Source organism: Watersipora subatra, chromosome 7 (assembly GCF_963576615.1).
Source record: "Watersipora subatra chromosome 7, tzWatSuba1.1, whole genome shotgun sequence".
NCBI classification, from domain to species: domain Eukaryota; kingdom Metazoa; phylum Bryozoa; class Gymnolaemata; order Cheilostomatida; family Watersiporidae; genus Watersipora; species Watersipora subatra.
In genome coordinates this window covers 36,101,683-36,125,140 of record NC_088714.1, presented here as the reverse complement: position 1 = coordinate 36,125,140, position 23,458 = coordinate 36,101,683, and the positions used below count along the sequence as shown (strand labels likewise).

The 23,458-nt window shown below is 36.1% G+C and overlaps 2 protein-coding genes across 2 annotated transcripts in view; one reads left to right on the top strand and one right to left on the bottom strand.

Moving 5' to 3' along the window:
• LOC137400720 (mirror-image polydactyly gene 1 protein-like) overlaps nucleotides 1-22,562 on the bottom strand; it is a 33,031-nt gene extending 10,469 nt beyond the window's left edge. Inside the window, exons 1-10 of the mRNA XM_068087054.1 lie at nucleotides 22,372-22,562; nucleotides 17,675-17,842; nucleotides 16,916-17,052; nucleotides 11,099-11,320; nucleotides 9,789-9,916; nucleotides 8,110-8,215; nucleotides 6,698-6,827; nucleotides 2,687-2,729; nucleotides 2,256-2,402; nucleotides 597-683 (exon numbers count right to left, since the gene is read on the bottom strand). Of these exons, the coding sequence (XP_067943155.1) occupies nucleotides 597-683; nucleotides 2,256-2,402; nucleotides 2,687-2,729; nucleotides 6,698-6,827; nucleotides 8,110-8,215; nucleotides 9,789-9,916; nucleotides 11,099-11,320; nucleotides 16,916-17,052; nucleotides 17,675-17,842; nucleotides 22,372-22,562 (1,359 nt within the window). The remainder of the gene's footprint in view (nucleotides 1-596; nucleotides 684-2,255; nucleotides 2,403-2,686; nucleotides 2,730-6,697; nucleotides 6,828-8,109; nucleotides 8,216-9,788; nucleotides 9,917-11,098; nucleotides 11,321-16,915; nucleotides 17,053-17,674; nucleotides 17,843-22,371) is intronic.
• Nucleotides 22,563-23,201: 639 nt separating this feature from the next.
• Nucleotides 23,202-23,458, top strand: part of LOC137399820 (centrosomal protein POC5-like) — a 51,096-nt gene continuing 50,839 nt past the window's right edge. Inside the window, exon 1 of the mRNA XM_068086054.1 lies at nucleotides 23,202-23,339. Coding sequence (XP_067942155.1) covers nucleotides 23,263-23,339 — 77 coding nt within the window. The 5' untranslated portion in view covers nucleotides 23,202-23,262. The remainder of the gene's footprint in view (nucleotides 23,340-23,458) is intronic.

Sequence of the window (23,458 nt, the reverse complement as noted above, 5' to 3'; positions counted from 1 at the left end):
AAGAACAAGTTTTTGAAGCAGTCGAGTCTCGGTAGCTCTAATAGCTAGTAATGGCAAAAGGGTCTCCTTGTCAAAAGAGTTCGTGCTTGAAAAAGCATCCTTACATTAGTGAGGTGTTTTATTCTATACCTTTTAAACATCTACAGGTTTGCGCCAACTCCATTTAACGACTCGCGTGAACAATTGTAAGCAACATCATTTGTGCTTGTTTGTTTTAGAGCACTCAATTAGCTCTGAGCATCCGAGCTGCATCTAATCAGTCTAAAAATACAAAAAAGCTTACAGCCCCGAGCTAACAATAAAATCATTTCTAATTATTATATAAAACACGAGTAATTTGCAAATGTGAATTTACAGATGGCAGATAAGACCGTCATACAGAGGTTGTTTCATCGTGATGCTTGCTGGTGCGTGTCAACCCTCACCACAACCAAACAATGTTTTAGAAGCTGGATTTTTTATCGGCAAAGCAAAATATGTTGACACTTAATAATGATTACTCTCTAAGATGTTCGGACTCGCCTACATGTTGGTTAAGTACGCCATAGGCATGCCAAAAGTCTCCTAAAGCTTGTAAAGCTCACAGCAGCACTCACCTTGACCCTCAACAGTTCTTCTTGGGTCGGGAGCATTTCATCTACCTCCCTCTGCAGTCTCAAGAGTTCTATTTCCAGTTGTTGGACCTAATAAAGCCAAAAGGGGAGCTGAAAGGCAATCTGTAGTAAAAATGGCTGCCAAATTTTAAACTAGGCTTAGATTACTAATTCCCATAAAATGGCTTTTACCAACTTTAAATATAAACATCATTATTGAGATTAGACTAAATGCATCAACCGAAGAAGGTTTTTGTAACTTTCAAATTTGAAAAAATTAGAACCAATGAGTTCAATTTTATGTATTTGCCTTGAAAACAATTTTTTTAAAAATTATAATGAATTAAAAGCAAGTTTTTAAAAGAATATTGACCATAATTGGTTTTACAATTGAAGTTGAAAATTTTTTGAACCAATCACAAACAAAGATTTTAAAAATAGAAATGACTGAAAACAAGTTTCAGTCAACCAATTTCAATTTTTGATAGAAATTTATGACGTATATTAAAAAATTCGTAAGTCAAGACAATTGGAAGCATAGGGTTGACTTTACATCTATCACTTTTGATTAATTCGTAAATCAAAACGATTGGAAGCAGAGGGTTGACTGTACATCCATCACTTTGGATTAATTCGTAAGTCAAGACAATTGGAAGCAAAGGTTGACTGTACATCCACCACTTTTGATTAATTCTAAGTCAAGACAATTGGAAGTAAAGGGTTGACTGTACATCCATCACTTTTGATTAAGTCGTAAGTCAAGACAATTGGAAGCAAAGGGTTGACTGTACATCCATCACTTTTGATTAAGTCGTAAGTCAAGACAATTGGAAGCAAAGGGTTGACTGTACATCCATCACTTTTGATTAAGTCGTAAGTCAAGACAATTGGAAGCAAAGGGTTGACTGTACATCCATCACTTAAGATAAAGCGTTATAAAATTAGAGTATCAAAAGCGCATTCTAATGCCTAGTAGAACCAAATCGCTTCAGGCACAAGAAATTGAACAGACCATCATGTGTCGCATCACCCTGTGTAAGACTAACACAAAAGAATATGGCAGAATGAAAAACGGATCACCACTAATATAAAAAAGACAGAAGAAATAGACAGATCTGGTAAGGAATATGTGAGGCTTCATTTGCGGGCCACCTACACAAACTGAGCATGATGATGATGCCCTAAGTCTACCATTTTAAACATTATCTGCCAACAAAGAGTCAATTTTAGAACGATTTTTTGTATTTAATGTCTAACAGAGATAGTTAAAAGTTGTCTTCCCCAAAAGATTGAGCAAACAATTCCTCTTTCATAATGTCCAAAAATAAATTGTTTCAATGTCAAATAAAATGATACTAGAAAATATGTTTTTATTGTTATTTTAGCTTAGAGAAACACAAAAGGAAATTTAAAAATAGCAAATCGTAAGATTGGAAGTAGAGGCGGCGATAGTGATAAACTGCATGTTACTTGGACGTAGACGGGGTGAAGTTTAGACCGATTTAGCATATAATTTCTACTGTTTTTATGGTTTTCCCGGGTTTTACTTCCACCTCTTCACTTGCACCAGTCTCTTTACTTGCACTTACAAAATGAAACTGTGTAATAATAGCGGCGAGTATATCAGGATTGAGTGTATTCCTAGATTCCAAGAAAGCCTACCTTTTGCTGAGCAGTATCTCTTTCTGTAGTGAGAGCTTCAAGTCTCTGAGCGTGCTGGGCTCTAGATTTATGAACAGAACTACTGATGTTGTCAAGGAGACTGCTCGTCTGCTGCATCATACTCTCTCTAGAAAGTGTGCCTTTCAGCTAGCAACAGTAACATAGATTAAAAAGTGAGAAGACAACTTTGCAAACCAAGGCTTTGAAGCAATATTGCAGTTCAGAATTTTTTAATTTTCTACCAAAAAGTGAAATAACATGAATCAAAACAAACATTTGAGCAAAAGCAAAGTTTAATTGAACAGGAAACAGTATGATGTCTAATAGTTGTCAACTGTATCAAATATAATCTCTCCAATTTATGTAATTGAGGAGAATGAGCATACGGTTGCCATTAGTAACAATAATCTTAATACCTTAATAAGACAAACCTTAGCTTGACCTTGTTCTTCCTCATCTGATAGTACATCTTGCCTGCAAAGAACACATACCATGCACTACATTTACGTTAAAACTGCTTTAAACTAACATTAAGTAGAGAAAATGTGGACAGAAATATTAAAATCGGTTGGCAGATATTAATTAGGCATAAAAATTGAAGCGACAGGCACTGAAATACAAGAAATAGTAGGCCTTCAGGTTTGATCTTAGCCCAACAAGGGGGGCCAAGCGTAGTCAAGGACATTGGGCAAACATTGTTGTAATGAGTTATCCAAGCATCACATGTATTCTTTGTGATGCTGTCATGCTACAGAATGCAGGTTTTAGTTTTTTACTTACGTATGCAATTACAGGAAGAACAGACAGTTGAAAATAATGAACAAAAACAGTCTAAATATTTATGTGAACAGAGCTTTTAGGTTAGAAATTAAGAGAGGAGTAAACTTAAGGATGACTATATAGTGATAATCTGTACATGTTACGTGAATTGAAATATGGATACTAACTCATTATATGACACACCTACCTTCATATATGACACACCCATCTTCATATATGACACATCCACCTTCATACATGACACACCCACCTTTATATATGACACACCCATCTTTATATATGACACACCCAGCTTCATATTTGACACACCCATTTTCATATATGACATACTCACCTTCATATATGACACACACCACTTTATATCTGACAAAACCATCTTTTTTTGTGACTCACCCATGACAGAAAAGCACACCCAATTCATGATATGACAATTCACTTATGACTAGTGCTGCATGATAAAACGATATCATTTGATGTGACGATATATTTCAAAGGATGATTTCATATTTGGTCAGTTTTCAAATCGATATGACTATCAAAGATGATATTTTATCAAAATATCGGCTTATTTTCATTTGCAAAACTGGAGTTGTCCTCTCTCCTTATTGTAAACAAAGGGACAACTCCTGTCTTTCAACCGATATTAACCAATATCCTTTCATATTGTTCATGTTAAAGCATAACAATACATATCGATAGAAAACGACTCCAGTGTTCGATATTTTTCGATATTCGATATATTTAGAGACCAAATAATCAAATGTACATGCAAAGATATTGTGCAGCACTAATTATGGCATAGGCCTATATACCTACTCCACAAGTATTATACAACCAGTTTAAAGTATGACACACCCTCCTCTAAGTAGGACACACCCGCCTCCAAGTATGATGCACCAACTTCAAAATATGACACACCTACTTACAGAACGACACACTCACTTACAGAACGACACACTCACTTACAGAACGACACACTCACTTACAGAACGACACACCCACCTCAAAGTATGGAACACCAACTTTCATTAATGAAACACCGACTTCCGAGCAGTATGACACACCTACTTTTGTGTATAATAAACTTGCATTAAAAATCTTATTCTGAGCCACAATCACTTAAAGCACATAAATTACAGAATTTTTTTATTGTGTATTTCAATACATCAGAAATACATTGAAATATACATGTTGCCATGTTGTATTTCAATACAACATGGCAACATACATTGTTTGCCATGTTGAGACAGTCATTGGTTGGTGTTTATAGGATTTCCCCATAGCTCTACCGCAAAAAAGTTTACTGGCGTAGTCTCGAAAATTGTGACGTCACAATTCTCATATTCATTGTTGTGTGCTCTTACCGCTTGTTTATCAACTACAATAATGACGCTAGTGGCAGGCAAAGGTAGGACAACTCCAGAGAACGAATGAAGATGACAAAGGAATCAGTGTCAATAGTTCTCCATGTACATATTATTTCTATGATAAGTACCTCAGACTCCAAGAACCATGCGATATTTTCCCTGATGATATTATGCACTAGCTCTTTATTTTTAATGTGATGTTGAGGGTGACGACTGAGACTAATTAATTTCAAGCATTGCGTGATCACGCGAAAGTGCGATTGACGTTCAGTCCTAGGGCCACGCAACCCTCAGGTCATAATTTAATCGATGTGATTTCATTACCTTTATCAACGACAGTACATTTATTGAAGCATAATTAATTAACCCAGAACATGTGTTTGTATTGGCGTTAACGCGATCACGGGCATTGTTGATTATCTAAAATCTTAGTTTATTATTAGCGATCTCCGGGTTTAACAGCACCGATTGTCACAAAAAAACGCAGCCTCAATGGCAGCAAAAGGGATCGACGACCTAAGGCTAAATGAGAATTATGACGTCACATTTTGAGTACCTGAACCAAGTGTTTTGTTTTTGCAGGACGTACTTTTGACACCCCGTTTTTCATAGTTCTATTATTCTTTGTGTATTGAATATAGGCTCATTCGAAAGCCAAGACTCTGATGTATTAAAATATATAACAACAAAAATTATGTAATTTATGTGCTTTAATGGAAATTGCATGTTGCAGGATAACTTGTAGGTAGGAAATAACCCACAAGCCTGAACTGACAGAGTATTTTGATTTGAGGCATACGTAACGACTTGTCACTTAAATTCTAAATCATCATATTGACCTATAAAACTAGACTGATGGCAGACAGATTTAACTATCCGATTTACTCAAGACTAGCATAAAGGCGTGGTCACACAAGCCCCGAACCGATGTAGGATCTGTTCAGTTCGGAGGCTAGTTCGATTCGTGGCACATGTCACACGGCATCTGAAGTCACTTCGCTTCCTAGATACCATATGTTTAGAGACAGGACACGGTTTCATTAGTAGTTTTTATGTATTTGAGTTAAATATTTCTATTGTAAACAAAAAACTTTGAGGAACAATTATAAATTATAATTACACAGCAGATTTGTCAGAAGATCGTTCAGCTGCTCAAAATAAATCACTCGATACAAAGATTTTGCCAGCCCTTCCAATCAACATAATTATATTTTTTATTAACATATCAATGTTTTTCTATGCTGTGTACATAACAAACAAAAACAGTCTTTATCATAGTACTGTGGTTTTACATAAATAAATCAGTCAACGGTACTTCATCAGGATGAATATGACACATTGCTTATATTCTACACAAAAGAAAATCACAACCATTCTCTTTCATTTATGCAAAACTCAAGTGCAACATCTTACATTTATGCAACACAATCACAAGTCCGGGTGAACCTTGTCGTAAATTGCTTCATGTTGTTTATTTAACGAAATAAAAGTATCGTCCCATTTCTTTTTAAACATTACTGAGACGCACGTAAGTAGAAATGTGACGTGTGCTTGCTAGATTTCTAGAATTTTAACCAGCCAATAAGAGCAAGGGTTCGGCCATGAAATTTCGAGCAGGACCGAAATGGTTCGTTTCGTCCAGAAATGTCTTCGGCCGAACTTTTTACAGATGAGAGCGACGTCGTTTTGCGTCATTTTAGTTCGGTTCGGCGCTCGTGTGACCACCCTTTTAATATATCTCATGAACTTGAAGCAGAAATATTAACCAATCATGAATCAAAGTCAGTCATGTTAATCTATCTCATGAACTTGAAGCAGAAATATTAACCAATCATATGAATCAGAGTCAGTCATGCTAATCTATCACATGAGCTCAAGTCTGACATATTGACCAATCAAATGAATGAAAGTCAGCCATGTTGATTTATCAGATGAGCTCAGGTCTGACATATTGACTAATCATATGAATCAAAGCCAGTCACCATTAATCTATCACATAAGCTCAAGTCTGACATATTGATCAATTACACATGCAAGAATGACATTAATTACTAGATCACACATATTCAAGTAAATATATAAACTGATCCGTTATATGCCAGGCAAACATACTAACCAATGAGATACGTCCAGGAAATAATTGCAGCCCTTTTTGAAAGACTGACAGCCAAAGATTTTTTAAATATCTTGCTATGTAAATGTGATGGCTTTAAGTTTCATACAGTCTTATTGTCAAATTGAAATTTGGATCATAACTCATATATAAAATAAAAACATAGGTAAAAAATAACTCACATCATCTGTCCTTCAAAGAGAGCTTTTGCCAAAACCAGTGCCTTATCTCGCTCATCATTGGCCAGTTTTAATCTGCCCATCATAGCTTGATCTCTTTGTTTCTGTTTACAGTAGATCTCTTGTATTAGCACTGCAACGTACAAGACTCTTAATATTTTGTACAACGACATAACTTAATGTATGAGTGTGACGAGACAATACCTAATGTATGAGTATGATGAGACACAACCTAATGTATGAGTGCGGCAAGACAATACCTAATGCATGAGTGTGACGAGACATTACTTGAGGTATGTGAAATATAACTGACATGCGAATGCACTGTCGTGAAATATACGGTAACACAGGACGTAACCCACTAATTTTAGTTTGCTTTTTCTTATCCCGGTTTCCATAGAGTTTACACAGAGTATAACACATAAACACTGTTTCCATAGAGTTTACACAGAGTATAACACATAAACACTGTTTCCATAGAGTTTACACAGAGTATAAAACATAAACACTGTTTCCACAGAGTTTACACAGAGTATAAAACATAAACATTGTTTCCATAGAGTCTACACAGAGTATAAAACATAAACACTGTTTCCATAGAGTTTACACAAAGTATAAAACATAAACACTGTTTCCATAGAGTTTACACAGAGTATAAAACGTAAACACTGTTTCCATAGAGTTTACACAGAGTATAAAACATAAACACTGTTTCCATAGAGTTTACACAGAGTATAAAACATAAACACTGTTTCCATAGAGTTTACACAAAGTATAAAACATAAACACTGTTTCCACAGAGTTTACACAGAGTACAAAACATAAACACTGTTTCCATAGAGTTTACACAGAGTATAAAACATAAAAATTGTTTCATAAACACCGTTTCCATAGAGTTTACACAGAGTATAAAACATAAACACTGTTTCCATAGAGTTTACACAGAGTATAACACATAAACACTGTTTCCATAGAGTTTACACAGAGTATAAAACATAAACGCTGCAAGATCATCTAAAAATCTCACTAATGTCCGAGGATGAATATAACAAGTCTTCGCCATGATGAAATTTGCATTACATTGTAGATCATTAGATCATTAGATCACAAACAAAAAATGTTTGAGAGTCACAGAGAGTTGTAAGCGTTGGAAGAGATTAACAAAAGAGAAAAAATAACTTGTGAGTACTTAGAGAAAGGAGCATATTTCTTGTGACAATTGCTTGTGTCAGGCTCGGCCAACCGAGCAACGGCTGGTACTATGGTTGGGCTTGGTTGCATTGGTAAATAAACTGTCTACTATAATAACGGATAGTATACATAAGAAACAAAGGTTAATAAGACGAACACCAAGAATCAGAATAAAAAGTGAATCTGTTCCAGCATGTAAAAGATGTGGCAGTCTGAGATCTCACCTGAAACCTTGGAAGATATTTGCTCCTCAGAACTAACACTTCTCAGCTGATTCTCTACTTCGAGCCGTTTACATTCAGCTATACTATCAGCTAGCTCGGAGGACATCTGAAGATAAAAATAAGATGCTGGAACATTTGCTTTTGTCTCATAGACATAGATAGCCACTTCAAGGTAATAGTATCACCTGGCATATATTAATACACCAGTGGAGTTTCTTCTCTTGGCATGCATTACCAACTACTGGTTACAAGCAGTAGTCATATACTGTTTATATGCTTTGAATGTATTCGGAGTTGCTTCCACTCCGAATCATAGATACGGTAAAATCTAAACCCATTCGACAAAATTGGCTTCACTGAATTTGTGCAAAGGCATTTGCTGTGAAAGATCATCGATATATCACCAATCTTAAAAATATCTATATCGAACAACTCCGAATCATTGAAACAGTAGGCTGCAAATTTGACAGCAGCGGGCAACTCTGAAACCAGTCGACGATAGGAGATGCAGTTATTTTGGCTTCAACAGAGCCATAAAGATACTAACTACTAAATGATAGAGGAGCGCAATAATTTCTGTATTTGATGAGACATCTGACACGTATCTGATGAGACATCTGACACATATCTGATGAGACATCTGACACGTATCTGATGAGACATCTGACACGTATCTGATGAGACATGTGACACATATTTGATGAGACATCTGACACGTATCTGATGAGACATCTGACACGTATCTGATGAGACATCTGACACGTATCTGAATTTTTCTGCAAGCGGACAGCTGGCTGGATTGACATTTCATATATGAAGTCAGTGACCTTCAGATGTCAGATGTAGTTACTAGCACAAATTTAAAGATTGTCACTAGATATCATCAACTCGTAATAGATGCCATGACTAGTTGTTAAAGCCTGTTATTAAATATCACTACCAAGTCCCCAGATGTCATTATTTGTCAAAAGTAATATCAAAGCTGACCACTAAATATGACTAAACTGTAGAAGCTGACAATGCTTGACAGCGGGTAAATATAAACCACAAAACCTTAATACTTCATTGTACTTCATGTTTGAAGATGTGAATCACCCCTTTAAAAAATTCCTTCCAAGAGTTTTTAACCGTATGAACTTTTGATGATGCATGCTAAAGGAAACTATTGTACCGGAGTATTTCAGTTCAACTGTGTCACACACCACAAGTCGCTATTATCTTCCATTACCATGAGAAGGAAAATATTGTACCAGAGTATTTCAGTTCAACTGTGTCACACACCACGAGTCGCTATTATCTCCCATTACCATGAGAAGGAAAATATTGCACCGGAGTATTTAAGTTCAACTGTGTCACACACCACGAGTCGCTATTATCTCCCATTACCATGAGAAGAAAAATATTGCACCGGAGTATTTAAGTTCAACTGTGTCACACACCACGAGTCGCTATTATCTCCCATTACCATTAGAAGGAAAATATTGCACCGGAGTATTTCAGTTCAACTGTGTCACACACCACGAGTCGCTATTATCTCCCATTACCATGAGAAGGAAAATATTGCACCGGAGTATTTAAGTTCAACTGTGTCACACACCACAAGTCGCTAATATCTCCCATTACCGTGAGAGTCTTTTTATTCACAACAGTTTTTTCAGCTTTTTATACAAACAACTAACCTTGCGGTTCTGATCTTTGAGCACATCTATCTCGTGAAGTAGCCTCGCAAGCTGTCTTTCCTTGCTGTCAGCACTCAACATGCTTGCTGCCTTTATAACATCTGCTTCTGTTGTCTTCTCACTTTTCCCTACAGAGTCGATGATTTTAGCTCACCGCTTTTTTATCCGATGAACCACAGAGAAGCATGACCGCAACTACGCACAATTCATGTGTTTCAACAATGACAGTGACTAGGAAAGCCTTGCTGGCGCAAAATAAAGCTGGGCACAATGTGAGTCGGAAGAATAATGATCGATCGCATAAAAGAATAGTTAAGCAAACTCATTCAAATCAACGCTTGCTCAATTATGAAAGGTTGTTTAAGAACATCGCACGTAACATAACTGCACATTGAAAATAGCAAGCAACCGAAGGTATATTAAAATTACCCTCCTGATGATAAGTGAGTTCATTTCCCGTAATGCACTTATGAAACAAAGAGGCATACTTGTGACACATTAGTGAGCGCATACCATTACTAGCTCACAATATCATTATATTACATCACACAGGTGCACTGTCAACATAGATAAAAGTTGTCATCGCAATATTTATCTAAGTTAAATTAAACAACAACTCCCATGATACAAGGAAACTCGTATTATTATGTTGCAAAGCATCAGAGCTGTGATGCAGTTTTTCAACTATTTTGAAACTTTCATAACCTGTTTATTTAGTATTTCATTTGTATTCTCATACACCCCGTGTTAGTAGTATGATGTATCATATAGAGTTGTTACTGTATAGTCACATGTAGAGTTAGTAATATGATGTAACATAGAGTTGTTACTTTATAGTCACATGTAGAGTTAGTAGTATGGTTTAACATATAGAGTTGTTACTGTATAGTTGCTTGTAGAGTTAGTAATATGATGTAACACAGAGTTGTTACTTTATAGTCACATGTAGAGTTAGTAGTATGGTTTAACATATAGAGTTGTTACTGTAAAGTTGCTTGTAGAGTTAGTAATATGATATAACATAGAGTTGTTACTTTATAGCCACATGTAGAGTTAGTAGTATGGTTTAACATATAGAGTTGTTAATGTATAGATGCTTGTAGAGTTAGTAATATGATGTAACACATGATAATAATAACAAGTATAGTGATAGGACTGCCTTTATCATTTTATTAAATAAGCCTTGTGATTTACAATCTTTGCTATATTGTAGGAGTATATGAAATGTATCATATAAATCTAAAGTGTACTATTGTATCACACTATTACTCTATTACTGTATTACTCTATTACTGTACACAATACCGCACCTTGGCTTACACTGGCATCACCACTATTTGGACTGGACCCTTTAGGAGGTCCCCAAGTAGTAGAGCCTGGGTTGGCTACACTCTGGTAGACTGGGCATGGGTAGGGTGCAACAACGGGAGTGGAATGCTGAGCAGGTGCTGGGTGGTGCATCATGGGAGTGGAATGCTGAGCAGGTGCTGGGTGGTGCATCATGGGAGGTGCTGAAGGCCAGCCATAATAACCTATCAACACAATATTTAATGATCAACCAAAAAGAGTAAAAGAACTGTGTCATAGTTACGAATTGTCAGAAGCAGAAGTCCCTATTAATAACAACTAATATAAAGGAGAGTAACGGAACTGTGGAAACATTGTTTTAGAAATACTGTTGATGGGTAGCGACCAATACTGTATATCGCTGATCTGAAACAGCTGCCAGAACTAATGTATCTAACTGTGGAAGAAAAAAAGAACAAAATGCAGGACACACGACACAAACAATATACGTACATTCAAAAAGCTCGTGTGACAGCATCTTTCTTTCACAGAAAAAAAATTATCCTTTTAGACCTTGATAAGTCCATCAGAAAAGGACAAAAGAGGGGTTGTGTTTCTATATCTGAAACATCTAAAAAAATTCTTTCTTCTACAATCTGTGTATTGTTTTTTTTTCAATTTAGTTATTAGGCAATATAATTAAAATGTTTATTTACTTTAAAGTTGACAAAATATAGACTAATGGTTACCCTATAATACCATGAGAGGCACAAACTGATCTACTGCCAATGGAACTGAGTTAACTCAGTCATGGCTCGCAGTATGTATACTATGTATATTACTATCAGTATGTATACTATGTATATCACTATCAGTATGTATACTATGTATATCACTATCAGTATGTATACTATGTACATCACTATCAGTATATATACTATGTATATATATCACTATCAGTATATATACTATGTATATCACTATCAGTGTGTATACTATGTATACCCCTGTCAGTATATATACTATGTATATCACTATCAGTATATATACTATGTATATCACTATCAGTATGTATACTATGTATACCCCTATCAGTATGTATACTGTGTATATCACTATCAGTATGTATACTATGTATACTCCAATGCCCTATCAGTATGTATACTATGTATATCCCTATCAGAATGTATACATGTAATCTTCTACAATTGTGAATGTTGTGCAACTATAATCTAGGCGCCAAACATGCATCCAGTTAAAATGTAGGCACCAAACATGCATTTTACTCGCACACAACTATAATCTAGTTTAGTATTTTATATACACGATATATAATATAGTATATCTATATATATATACATTTCAGTGTTTGTCTTTTTGTTAAACCCTGTGTCCAGTTAGAGCTACTAAAATCCAGCAACGAAAAATCTGCGCGGCACAGAATTTGATCTCAGGACCTCCAGATCTAAAGGCGCTGAACTTAACCATTAAGGCGCATAGAATACAATGGATTTATTGGGCAAATAGTCATTACATTGGTTAAGGTACACTTAAAGCGCTTGCTTGAAAGTAATTACTAGCACTGTTGACTGTTATGCGTGACAATTATAAAGCTGGCCCACAGCGCGGGTATTGTTTTAGTAAAGACTAACTGCATTACTCGCCTACAGGAACAGATTCACGCGCAGCATAAGGTTTATTGAGAGTTGTCTTTCATACTGTAAAACAATTCCAAATATGCAATCTACTGAAATTTTTGTGCTGATCTGACCGCATACACATATGCAGTCGTACATGTCAATAATGTTGGAGAGACCAATGGAAATATGCAATGTGTTTTACAGCTAGTCTACAATGCATCAGTCTCGAACCACTCAAATCGGAATTGTCCTAATTTTGTACACAGAACTGATAATGAAATTAACATTGCTAAGCAAACTGAAGTTCTTCAAACTAGCAGTATTGAAGTTTTACATATTTTAAATTTACATATTTTAAGAAATTCTAGAAAATATTTTGCTATTGCACTGCTAAGCTATAGCTTAGCAGTGCAATAGCAAAATATATCGCCAGCATTTCTTGAATTGAGACTTCTACATGCTTAAAACACTAATCATGATTCACCAGTTCTTCGTCTATAGCCTGTGTTTTGACATGGTATATACAAACTGTGCAGCAGTAATGTGGTTGTTAATAAAATTTATTATCAATAAAATCTACTATATAAACTACATATATGGCCTCTCGCCTTTCCAATGTAAGGCATTACATCTGGAGCATTTTTGGACATTCGTCCCATAGAAAAATTCGGCACTACACTGTGTTGCAGAACTGTAGTCAACTGCGAAGTTTTCTGTCCATACACGGCGCCTGGTAGCAGCTGCTGTAGTTAGTGCATCTCGCTGTTGTCGCCGTTTCATCTGCTCTGAAAATTCAGCTCGCCAAGCAGCTGTTGTAGCTAGTGCATCATGTTCTTGTCACCGTGCATCTGCTCAGAGGTTTCTGCACGTCTGGCCGATGTAGCAGCTGCTCTGAGCCGTTTGAGTCACTGCTGGGTCGGTTCAGTAGTCTTCTAGCGGCTGCAGCATCTATTTTGGCCTGCTCTCAATGTACCTGTGTTTGTTCCGCGGTTTCTGCTCTTCTAGCAGCTGCCATTCTGTTTCGTGGTAGGCATAGCTGTGTTTGCTCTGCAGTTTCTGCACTTCTAGTAGATGCAGTAGCTATTCTGTTTTGTTGTAGGCATAGCTGTGTTTGCTATGCAGTTTCTGCTCGTCTAGCTGCTGCTTTGCGAATTCGGTCTCTTTCTCTACGGGAATCAATCTGTTCTTGCGTTTGGGCAGTAGGCTTTTTGGGAGGCATTGTATTGCTTCAAGCATTTCTAAAATTGAATGAGATGGTGTGCTTTTTTGTAATATACGCTGCTCGCTTTCTTCTCACCGTCGCCTATCGCAACGCTCGGAGTGCCCGTGCAAGTTCTGTAATAGCTGCAGTTCTGTAGTATTCGTAGCTGGAAAAAAAGTAAAAGTAACTCAGCTGCGGAAGGAAATGAACATGTTTACTATCACAAACAGTGGCAAATCCAACGTTTACAACCCTTTCACTGAAGTAGACTCATTCATGCGCTGTCTATGGTTGACCGCCGTGAACACATTTTGGCGACTTTCCCAGCAATTGCTAGCAAGTGAATTTTATTATTCGTTGATAACATAACCAACGATCTTTAAGACTTTAATGGTAGTGACAGTGTTGCCCAAAAATATCTCTATAAAATTAGCCTAAAATTTAATTTTAAATCTTCGTTTGAGAATTTCCAACTTAACCCCTTCGGGTGCATGCGCCGCTATAGCGGCTTCGAGTATATTCCTTTCAAGTTCATCAGCCGGTTTTTAGGCTTTGCGTAGTTGCATTACTCATCCATCTATATTTAGAGCCTGCTTACAGTTACACTATATCTACAAAACTAAGACCTTCAGACATGTTTGCAGCCATTGGACTTGTCAAACGGCTATGGCCAAAAGAAAGAATTTCGAGTAATTTGCGTTCAAAGTGCAACATCACGATCAGTTAGTAACAACGCGTAGTAGCTGGTAGTGGATGCGTATAGACTTCAATTCAGCGATAGAAATGGCAAACTTCCAGTGGAGTGGTGACGAAAATAAGTTAACAGCTATGGAAGAGACTGTAGATTGCATTTTATACACAGTATAATGTTTTAATTGCTTGTTATCATATATACTTTTATACATTTTTACGCTACCCTTATTAGTCAAATATGTTCGTAGAACACGAATTTCAATAAAACCGCTATTTCATGCTACTTTCAACATTTATTATTTTTTAATTTTTGCAATAAAGATAATACGATCAGATACAGTATTCTCTCTGCTTTCCAAAAAGTGTAGATGTTCTATGTGAAAACGTGAGTGCTTCTATGGTTAAAATGACATTTTGTTGACCCATGTCATAATCTGTAGAGCATCATGATTTAATTGTACCTGAATGCGAAATTGGATTATGCAATTGTACCCGAAGTGGTGAAAAACAACAATTTTTTGTGCAAGTTTTGAAAACGCCACCGTTTAGAAAACAATTACTTATGTTGATGACCCTATAGCCGATTCAGAATTTTGTGATTACACAGATAATTAAAATAGCAATAGCAGTAATAGCAAAAACATAGTAAATAGCAATAACATCGATGTAGAAATTTAGTAGGTAAAACGCAGTAGCAGTACCCGTGCAAGTTCTGTAGTAGCTGTAGTTCTGTAGTACTCGTAGCTGGAGAAAAAGTAAAAGTAACTCAGAAGGAAATGAACATGTTTACTATCACAAACAGTGGCAAATCCAACGTTTTCAACCCTTTCACTGAAGTAGACTCATTTATGCGTTTTCTATGGTCGACCGCCGTAGACGCATTTTGCGACTTTATCAGCAATTGCTAGTAACTGAATTTTATTATTCGTTGATAACATAACCAACGGTCTTTAATACTTTTCTGGTAGTAACAGTGTTATTTGAAAAGTTCTCTATAAAATTAGCCTAATGTTTAATATTTTAATCTTTGGGGATTTCCAACTTAAAAACGAACATTTTTGTGTAAGTTGATTAAAGGTGTCCGAGTTAGAAAACAAATAATTACTCATGTTGATGACATTATAGCCAATTCAGATTTTTGTAATTACACAGATAAAACAAACGTTTTAGATGGAGTTTAAAATTGAAAAGAATATCATGAAGCAATATCGGAAAAATGGCTGGCAGTAGGCCAACAGCTAAATTTGTACATGGACGCAAGTGAAAGGGTTATGTATTGAAAGTGTGGCAATTCATAAACAATACAACATTGAATAAGAAACACTTACCCTTTCAATGTGGAAATTTAATAGGTGAGAATTGCGTTTTTCCAGTGGCCGCAAGAAACAAACGTTTACGCGACCTTCTCGGTACACGTTGGGGGTAAATATTAATTGCCTGTAAATTACTACGCGCTAACCAGAGATGACGTGTTTTTGTGTAAAAACGATGAATAGGTTATGCATAGAGGTGTGTACTAACCGGAGATTCCCGTTAACGCGCCCTAGATACCTAGTAGCGGGTAATAGTCCAAAAAGTACGGTACTCTATAAGGTGGACACTCAATCAAACACACACACGCGCGCAGACAACGATTGCCGTTTATATAGTAGATTATTATAGCATGCATATACCATATATTATCGTATAATATTATCATATCTTTGTATACTTCTTAGCTGTGAAAGTTCAGAGACATTTCATAATCATTATTAATTAAAGTCAGTGAACACATGGTATTCATAATACAATTTCATAAAAAAAGCATTTCTCAACGTATAAATTGCTGATGGAAATAAGTAAAAACTGGAGAAAGTCACATGAGATATGTTGCAGTTTACAGATAATTTAAACTGACTGACTTCAAAAACTTTAAAATTGGACCGGCATTCGGACAAGTCTGAGGAGGAGAGAGAAAATGAATGAATTACATAGAGAGTTGTTATCTCTATTGCCAATGTAAGTAAAAATGAAAGAGCGGGAGCAATTTCGAATTATGACTAATGGCGATGGGCTATTGTATGTGATGTATTCTATACTCGGTTATCAATTGATTCAGGGTACATTCAATAACAGGCCATAAATTTACACACATAATTGCGTTGTTTTCATCAACAACTTTTTCATCTCTGAATCAAGTAGTGTAGAATGGGTTAAATAATTCATACAAACATAAATCGTCTGTGCAAATAACTATTTCATACATAAAATGAAAACCTAATAGATGTAGCTTACTGATGTATGGTACTGACAAGAATAATATTTACCTGGATTGCCAGCAAACATGGGTGGGTAAGCCATTGCCCCTGGATAGGAATGGCGGTGCTTATGGCTACACCTCAACTCTTCATCAGAATAGCTTTGTTCATCCTCGCTCCTTACACTCCTCTTTGCTCTGCCACGTCTTAAGTAGAAAAGCTAAGGTTAAAGGTGTCATTGTTTGGCACCTAAACTGAAGCTTTAAACTATACAAATATATAAATTTTTGTTACTGTACTTTTAGAATTGCTGCTGTAGCTGATTTTGATAATCTGCAGCATCCTGGAGATGGGCAACAAAAACATTTTGATGTCATTGCTTGAAATTAGCATCTCAAACCAACTCTTGCAAATACATGTAAATCTTTTATATCTTTTCCAAGTTACTACCAATGCTGACTTTGGGGTTTGTGACGCCAGAAGAAGGGCATTAGAATAATATTTGATAGTATTAATTGGTTTTCAACATAAAGCTGGCTCTCAACTAAATTTATAAATAAATGTACTCATTCATAGAGTCTTTTTAAATAGCTACCAATGCTGAATTAAGCACTCAATATCATTCTTGAAAAATATTGCAATAAAAATTGTAATACTGTTATTGGTTTCCTCATATTAGCTTTTCCCTCTCATATGACTTAATCTATCAGGATAAAGAAAATTATGATTTTTTTCAAATTTCAAAACATTTTTCAATGTTTTCAGCCTTAAAAGCACCAACTAATTTAACAGTCAATTGTCAAAAATTTTTTATCTGATTCCACTAACCTTTTGCTTGTGTGTGGAGTCTGATTCAAAGAATACATCCGCTCTTTTGCAGCCCGTGGCAGCCGACTGTTCAACTCCTCATTAACTGCTGGATCACTGTACATGTCAACTAATTTGGATTCCATCAGTTCTTTTCTAAGTTGCCTCTCGCGTTCAATTATTAAATCTCTACAAACAAGCAAAAACTTTAATTGATTAGATGAGCAATTCTCTAATGCCTTTTCTGTTCTTCAATTTTTGTTTCAACACATTACATAGAAAAATGTAAACAGCATATAAATAGCATACATGACAATTACATTTACAATGTGAAATCGAGTAATAACGTGAACTTGAGTTATATAACCAAGTTTCAGCGTTTAATGCTTAATGTTGTGCATAAAGGTGTGCATTTTATTTAAAAGCAGTGGAAAGGAACTTTACGATCCCTGATTTTAAAAATACTATCAAGCACCACAACACTCGACAGAAAACAGGTCTGTTTGTGCCAACAATCCGGACAAATGCGTTTTTTAATTCTTTTTGGCCGAGAACAACTCGAGACCTGAGAGGTTTTCAGTAAAGAATTTTTGTAATAAAAGAGTTCCCACACCTTTCCTTTTTTCTAGAAGGGTGTCGTGGGAAATTTTTAGATTAGATTAGAGTGTTTGTCATTCACGTGTTAACAATGCACTTCCAAAATAAACTACGATACATTCTATAAACTGAAAGATAAATCTGAACAAAGCCTCCATTATAGTACGTGGCAAACTAAATATTTTTGTCCGCATTTTCAAAAATTATATCAGAGCCAAACAAAGAATTGCTATTTTGTTAGTGCACAGATATTAAACAGTTTAAACTGTTATTGTGGTCTAGAGCGGGCATCTGACCGACGACATCGGTTATTTACATTGCATCCCCAGTCAAAAAGCATTGCTGTGTGATTTTTGTGACCTTTGGTGCCACCTTGAATGTGATGATCGAGTGTCAGCTAAGCTGTATGCAGAAATGCATCGCAGCCAATCGGATGCAGTATTGTATGTATGCAAGACATGTAGGAATACTAATTTTAAATCGAGTGCAGCTGCAACAAAGTTAGCTCACAATGAGGACACTTTATTAGAGATTAAGACCATGGTAGCAAACATTGAAAAAAAAGTGAATCATCAGGAACAAACTATTGCTTCCTTTGATGAAAAGATTCTTGGAGTCCAAACAAATAGTTTCGCTGAAGTGGTGAAATCCACTCAGCAAATCAATGAAATAGCGAAGAGGGTAGAAAACACTGTTAACAAACAAGAAGTTCAGAATAGAAAGGTTAATGCGATTGTATTCAATGTAAAGGAAGATCACAGTGATTCAGTGGAAACACTGATGAACAAACTTTTAGATGAACTGTCACTAGACAAAACATTTCAATCGGCCATGAGACTTGGTGGCAAGCCACAAAACAGTAGCAAGTATAATCGACCAATAAAAGTCTCCTTCCCAAGTGAGGAAGACAAATGGACATTTTTAAGGAGGCTAAACTCCATAAAGCCAGGAGGGGTATTTGGGAAACTTGACTTAACTCAGGAAGAACGAAAAACTGAGAGAGCTTTGGTAGATAAGTTGAAGGCAATTAGGCAACAATCACAGGAAAAGACATTCAAAATAAAAAACTGGGAAGTTGTGGAGGTGTTGGACCAGGGGAAACTAAAAACTGTTTTCAAATTTTCTACACCAATATTAGATCAATAAGGGGCAAAGCCGCCGATATATCGGACCTTTCGATGGAGTATGATATTTTATGTTTTACTGAAACTCATCTGGACAGCGTGGTCTATTCTAGTGAACTTTTTGATAGTCAATATTTTACTGTTCACCGAAAAGATCGAAACCTTCATGGAGGTGGTGTGTTGATTGCTGTCAGAAATGGAATCTCTCATAGAGCAGTTTCTTTAAATTGTGATACAGAAGCAGTAGCGATTGAATTCACAGAGCAAAAGCTTTTAATGTTTTGTATCTACAAGCCTCCAACTTGCATCGATCCCGATTTTTTAAATTTTTTGGAGGATTGTAGCGGTATTGAAAAAAGTTTGCTAGTTGGCGACTTTAACTTTCCTGGAATTTGCTGGCAAACAAACCCTGCTTCAGTGAAGCCAAAGACCGCAAATAAGGTTCTTCACAACAAATTTGTCAGTGACACACTCTCATTAGGATATACTCAACTAGTTACTGATCCAACCCATGTTAAGGGAAACACTCTTGACTTGCTGATGACCACCCACCCAGGCATGGTGGAAAATCTAGAGATATACCCTAATAGCTTAAGTGATCACAACATCATTACTTTCTCAATCAAATGTGCAAGATCAATTAAAAGTGCTGCTAAGACTACCATCCTATTATATGATAAATGTGACTTGGTTCAATTCGAGCAGTCTCTTGATCATCTTTTGCGTGATTTAAAACATGCAGTTACCACTAGTGTTTCAATTGATGAACTATGGGACATGTTCGAAAAGAGCTTTATCCAAGCTATTAACTTATCGGTTCCAACTAAAGAGATAAGGAATGAAAAACATTTGTGGTTGAATTATAGTATAAGGAGAAAATCTCGTAATCAGAAACGACTTTGGAAGAGGTTTAAACAATCGGGTGATAATTTTTTGTTGCAGAAATACAGAAATGAACAAAGGAAGTATAGAAAGAGTATACAAGTAGCCAAAAATGACTATCTAAAAACTAAAGTTTTTGCACCATTGGAACAGGGTAATTCTAAACCCTTTTTTAGACATATTAAATCTTTGAAAACCAATACATCTAGCATTGAGTCTCTTGCCCAACCAAATGGCGAGTTGACAGAGAACTTGCCACAGATTACAAACCTGCTTAATGATTTTTTTCAGCAACAATTTTGTCAGTCTGAACAACTGTTGCATGTCGAACAGTGTGAAAACTGGGCCGCCGATATTACAGCCTTGGGCGTTTTAAAATTGATTAACGATCTTAAAATCAAAAAAGCCCCCGGTCCAGATGGTATTAATGGTAATATGTTGAAATTACAGCCCGAAAAAACTGCAGACTGCCTAACTATTGTTTTTAACGAGTCATTAAGGCTTGGTAAAGTTCCCACAAGATGGAAAGAGGCTAATGTGGTACCCCTTCATAAAAAGGGTGACAGAACAGTTCCAGGGAATTACAGGCCCATATCACTGACAAGCATTCCATGCAAGATTATGGAACACATCATTTTACATAAACTGAATAGCGAACTAGATCAAATAATTAGCACCTCTCAACATGGTTTCCGCGCTGGGCTCTCCTGTGAGACTCAACTGACATCTACCATTCACTCAATTGCAAAAGCTTTGGATAGAAAAGTACCAACTCATGCTTTAATTTTAGATTTTAAAAAAGCCTTTGACAAGGTCCCTCACATGTTTTTAATTAATAAACTGAAACGCTACAATCTTAGTCCTTTTTTAGTTGACTGGATTAAACATTTTTTAACCGGGCGAACTCAAAGAGTTACGATAAAAGGGGTAAATAGTGAGAGTCGTTGTGTTACAAGTGGGGTACCCCAGGGTTCTGTCTTGGGGCCTAAATTGTTTTTATTGTATATTAATGATTTGTCTGAATGTGTTGATTGTAATATTAGTTTGTTTGCGGACGACACTATAGTTTATGCCTCAATTGATAATTCCTTTACTGTTGTCGACTTTCAGAATAGCATAAACGCTGTCTTCGATTGGTCTCAGAGGTGGAAGCTAGAATTTAATATTGAAAAGTGTAAGGTGATGTGTTTTTCAGGTTCTGCATGTTCTGACGACCAGTTGCCATATTTTTTAAATGGAAGTTTGTTACAGTTTGAAACCCATTCACTATACTTGGGAGTGTGGCTATCTAGTGACCTTTCGTGGCAGTATCACATCGATTGCAAAGTTAAAAAGGCCAGTCAAATGCTAGGATTTTTAAGGAGATCTATATCTAGTGCACCTAAAGCTCTCAAACTACTTGCATATAAATCCTTTATTAGACCTATTTTGGAGTATGGATGCCAGGTGTGGGACCCGTACAAGAGATACGAGGTTGACCAGGTTGAGGCGGTTCAGAGAAAGGCTGTAAGATTTATTTGCAATGTTAAAGGTCGCGATATTGGTATAACTGGCTTAATTAAAGACATGAACCTGGAGACGTTAGAGGAACGTAGAACCAACTTGCGTAAATGTTTGTTATATAAAATGATCAGAGACGCCTGTTCCGAGTCTCCAGGAGCAATATCACACAAGTTTCCTGAGCTTTTTAGTAAAAATAAAAATGAAGATCATTGTACCACTAGAAGTCAGCGTGCCTCGCAGCCCATGAATTTAACCGCAAATAACAACAAGTACCATAATAGCTTCCTTCCGAGAACTATACGAGATATGAAACTCGGAGATATATATGTCATACAGTAAGCTTTTTTATTTTTTGTTTTTGAGGTTGTAATTTTAGTCTATACTTTTGATTGTACAAACTTGAGGCCTGCACAATATATTCATATGAATATCTGCAGGATCTATTTATACCGATACCGATATTCTAAGAAACGTAGAGTTAGGTCTTAATATATGTAAGCTATAAATTACTTCAAAACTAAAACAATGCTAGTTCTGTGGCAATGTTAACTTTTAGTACCGTATCACATGCTAATATGTTCCCTTTCACGTATAAATCAAGGAGGGACTCACTTCTCATCGTTGCTTTCTTGGAGTTGCTGCAACTTGCTAATTGTGTTTCCAAAAGCAGAACGAAGACCATATATTTTATTACGATCATCACTTGAAAGACGAGCCAAATTACTGCTTGCACGCTCTGGGGTCCTATCTATTCTTCTAAAATACTGATCGTCTTGATTTGGATCGTCGCTTTTCGACGCCATGACACCATGTAAACAACTTAGTGTGGAGGCTATGTTGAGGCCGTTTGGCGGCACTCAAACAATGTAAGTAATATTAAAAATTAAAGATTAAAAAATTTATTATTAAATCAACAATTTTTTTAAAAACAACTAGCTTGAGCATTAGACTTTTTGCATACTGCGGTGAGGTCGCTTGCTAATCGACCTAAACGCGTACAATCGTCTTATCGAGGATCACATCACAAGTGTAACATCGATGCTATCTCTTTTCCCAATCATTCTGAACAATTTTTTTTCATGTGTTAATTTTACAAAAGTACTTTATTTTTAAATTATTGCGCCTGATAGCTAAACCATCGTATATAAAATCGAATATTAAATCACATTTCTTTTCACATTGTGAGTTATGTGCACATGACTACAAGAAATACTCCTATATATGTACGTACCCTTAAATCACCAAAAAGTTTATACCGGTATTTACTGGTACACGTACCCTATATCTATCCAGATCTACTACCGTTTTGTGTTACCAAGCTAACTAGCAAATAGAAACTATTTCTATTATTTTTAAAAATAAAAAGATACCGAACTAACGTTATTCGCTACAATGAATATGCTCGCCCAATAGGATCCGAGTAAACAAAAACCTGCCGTGTTTGACTCTCGATTTGAAAGAAGTAGCTACTATCAATAATTGTTAAACAGACGTTCAACTGAAATGGATACTTATAGTGACACTAATTCGGGTCCTCCTGATTATCCGGAACAATCTGTTGGAAGTTCCGTTTCTTCGAGGTATTAGTGAATCTTGATTCACATTTGCTAATGCATTTAGAGGTTTGACAAGCAGTGCTTACTATTGAAATAACCGCAAGTAGTTGTCAGGCCCTTTTGTTCTATTTTTTCCTTTTGCA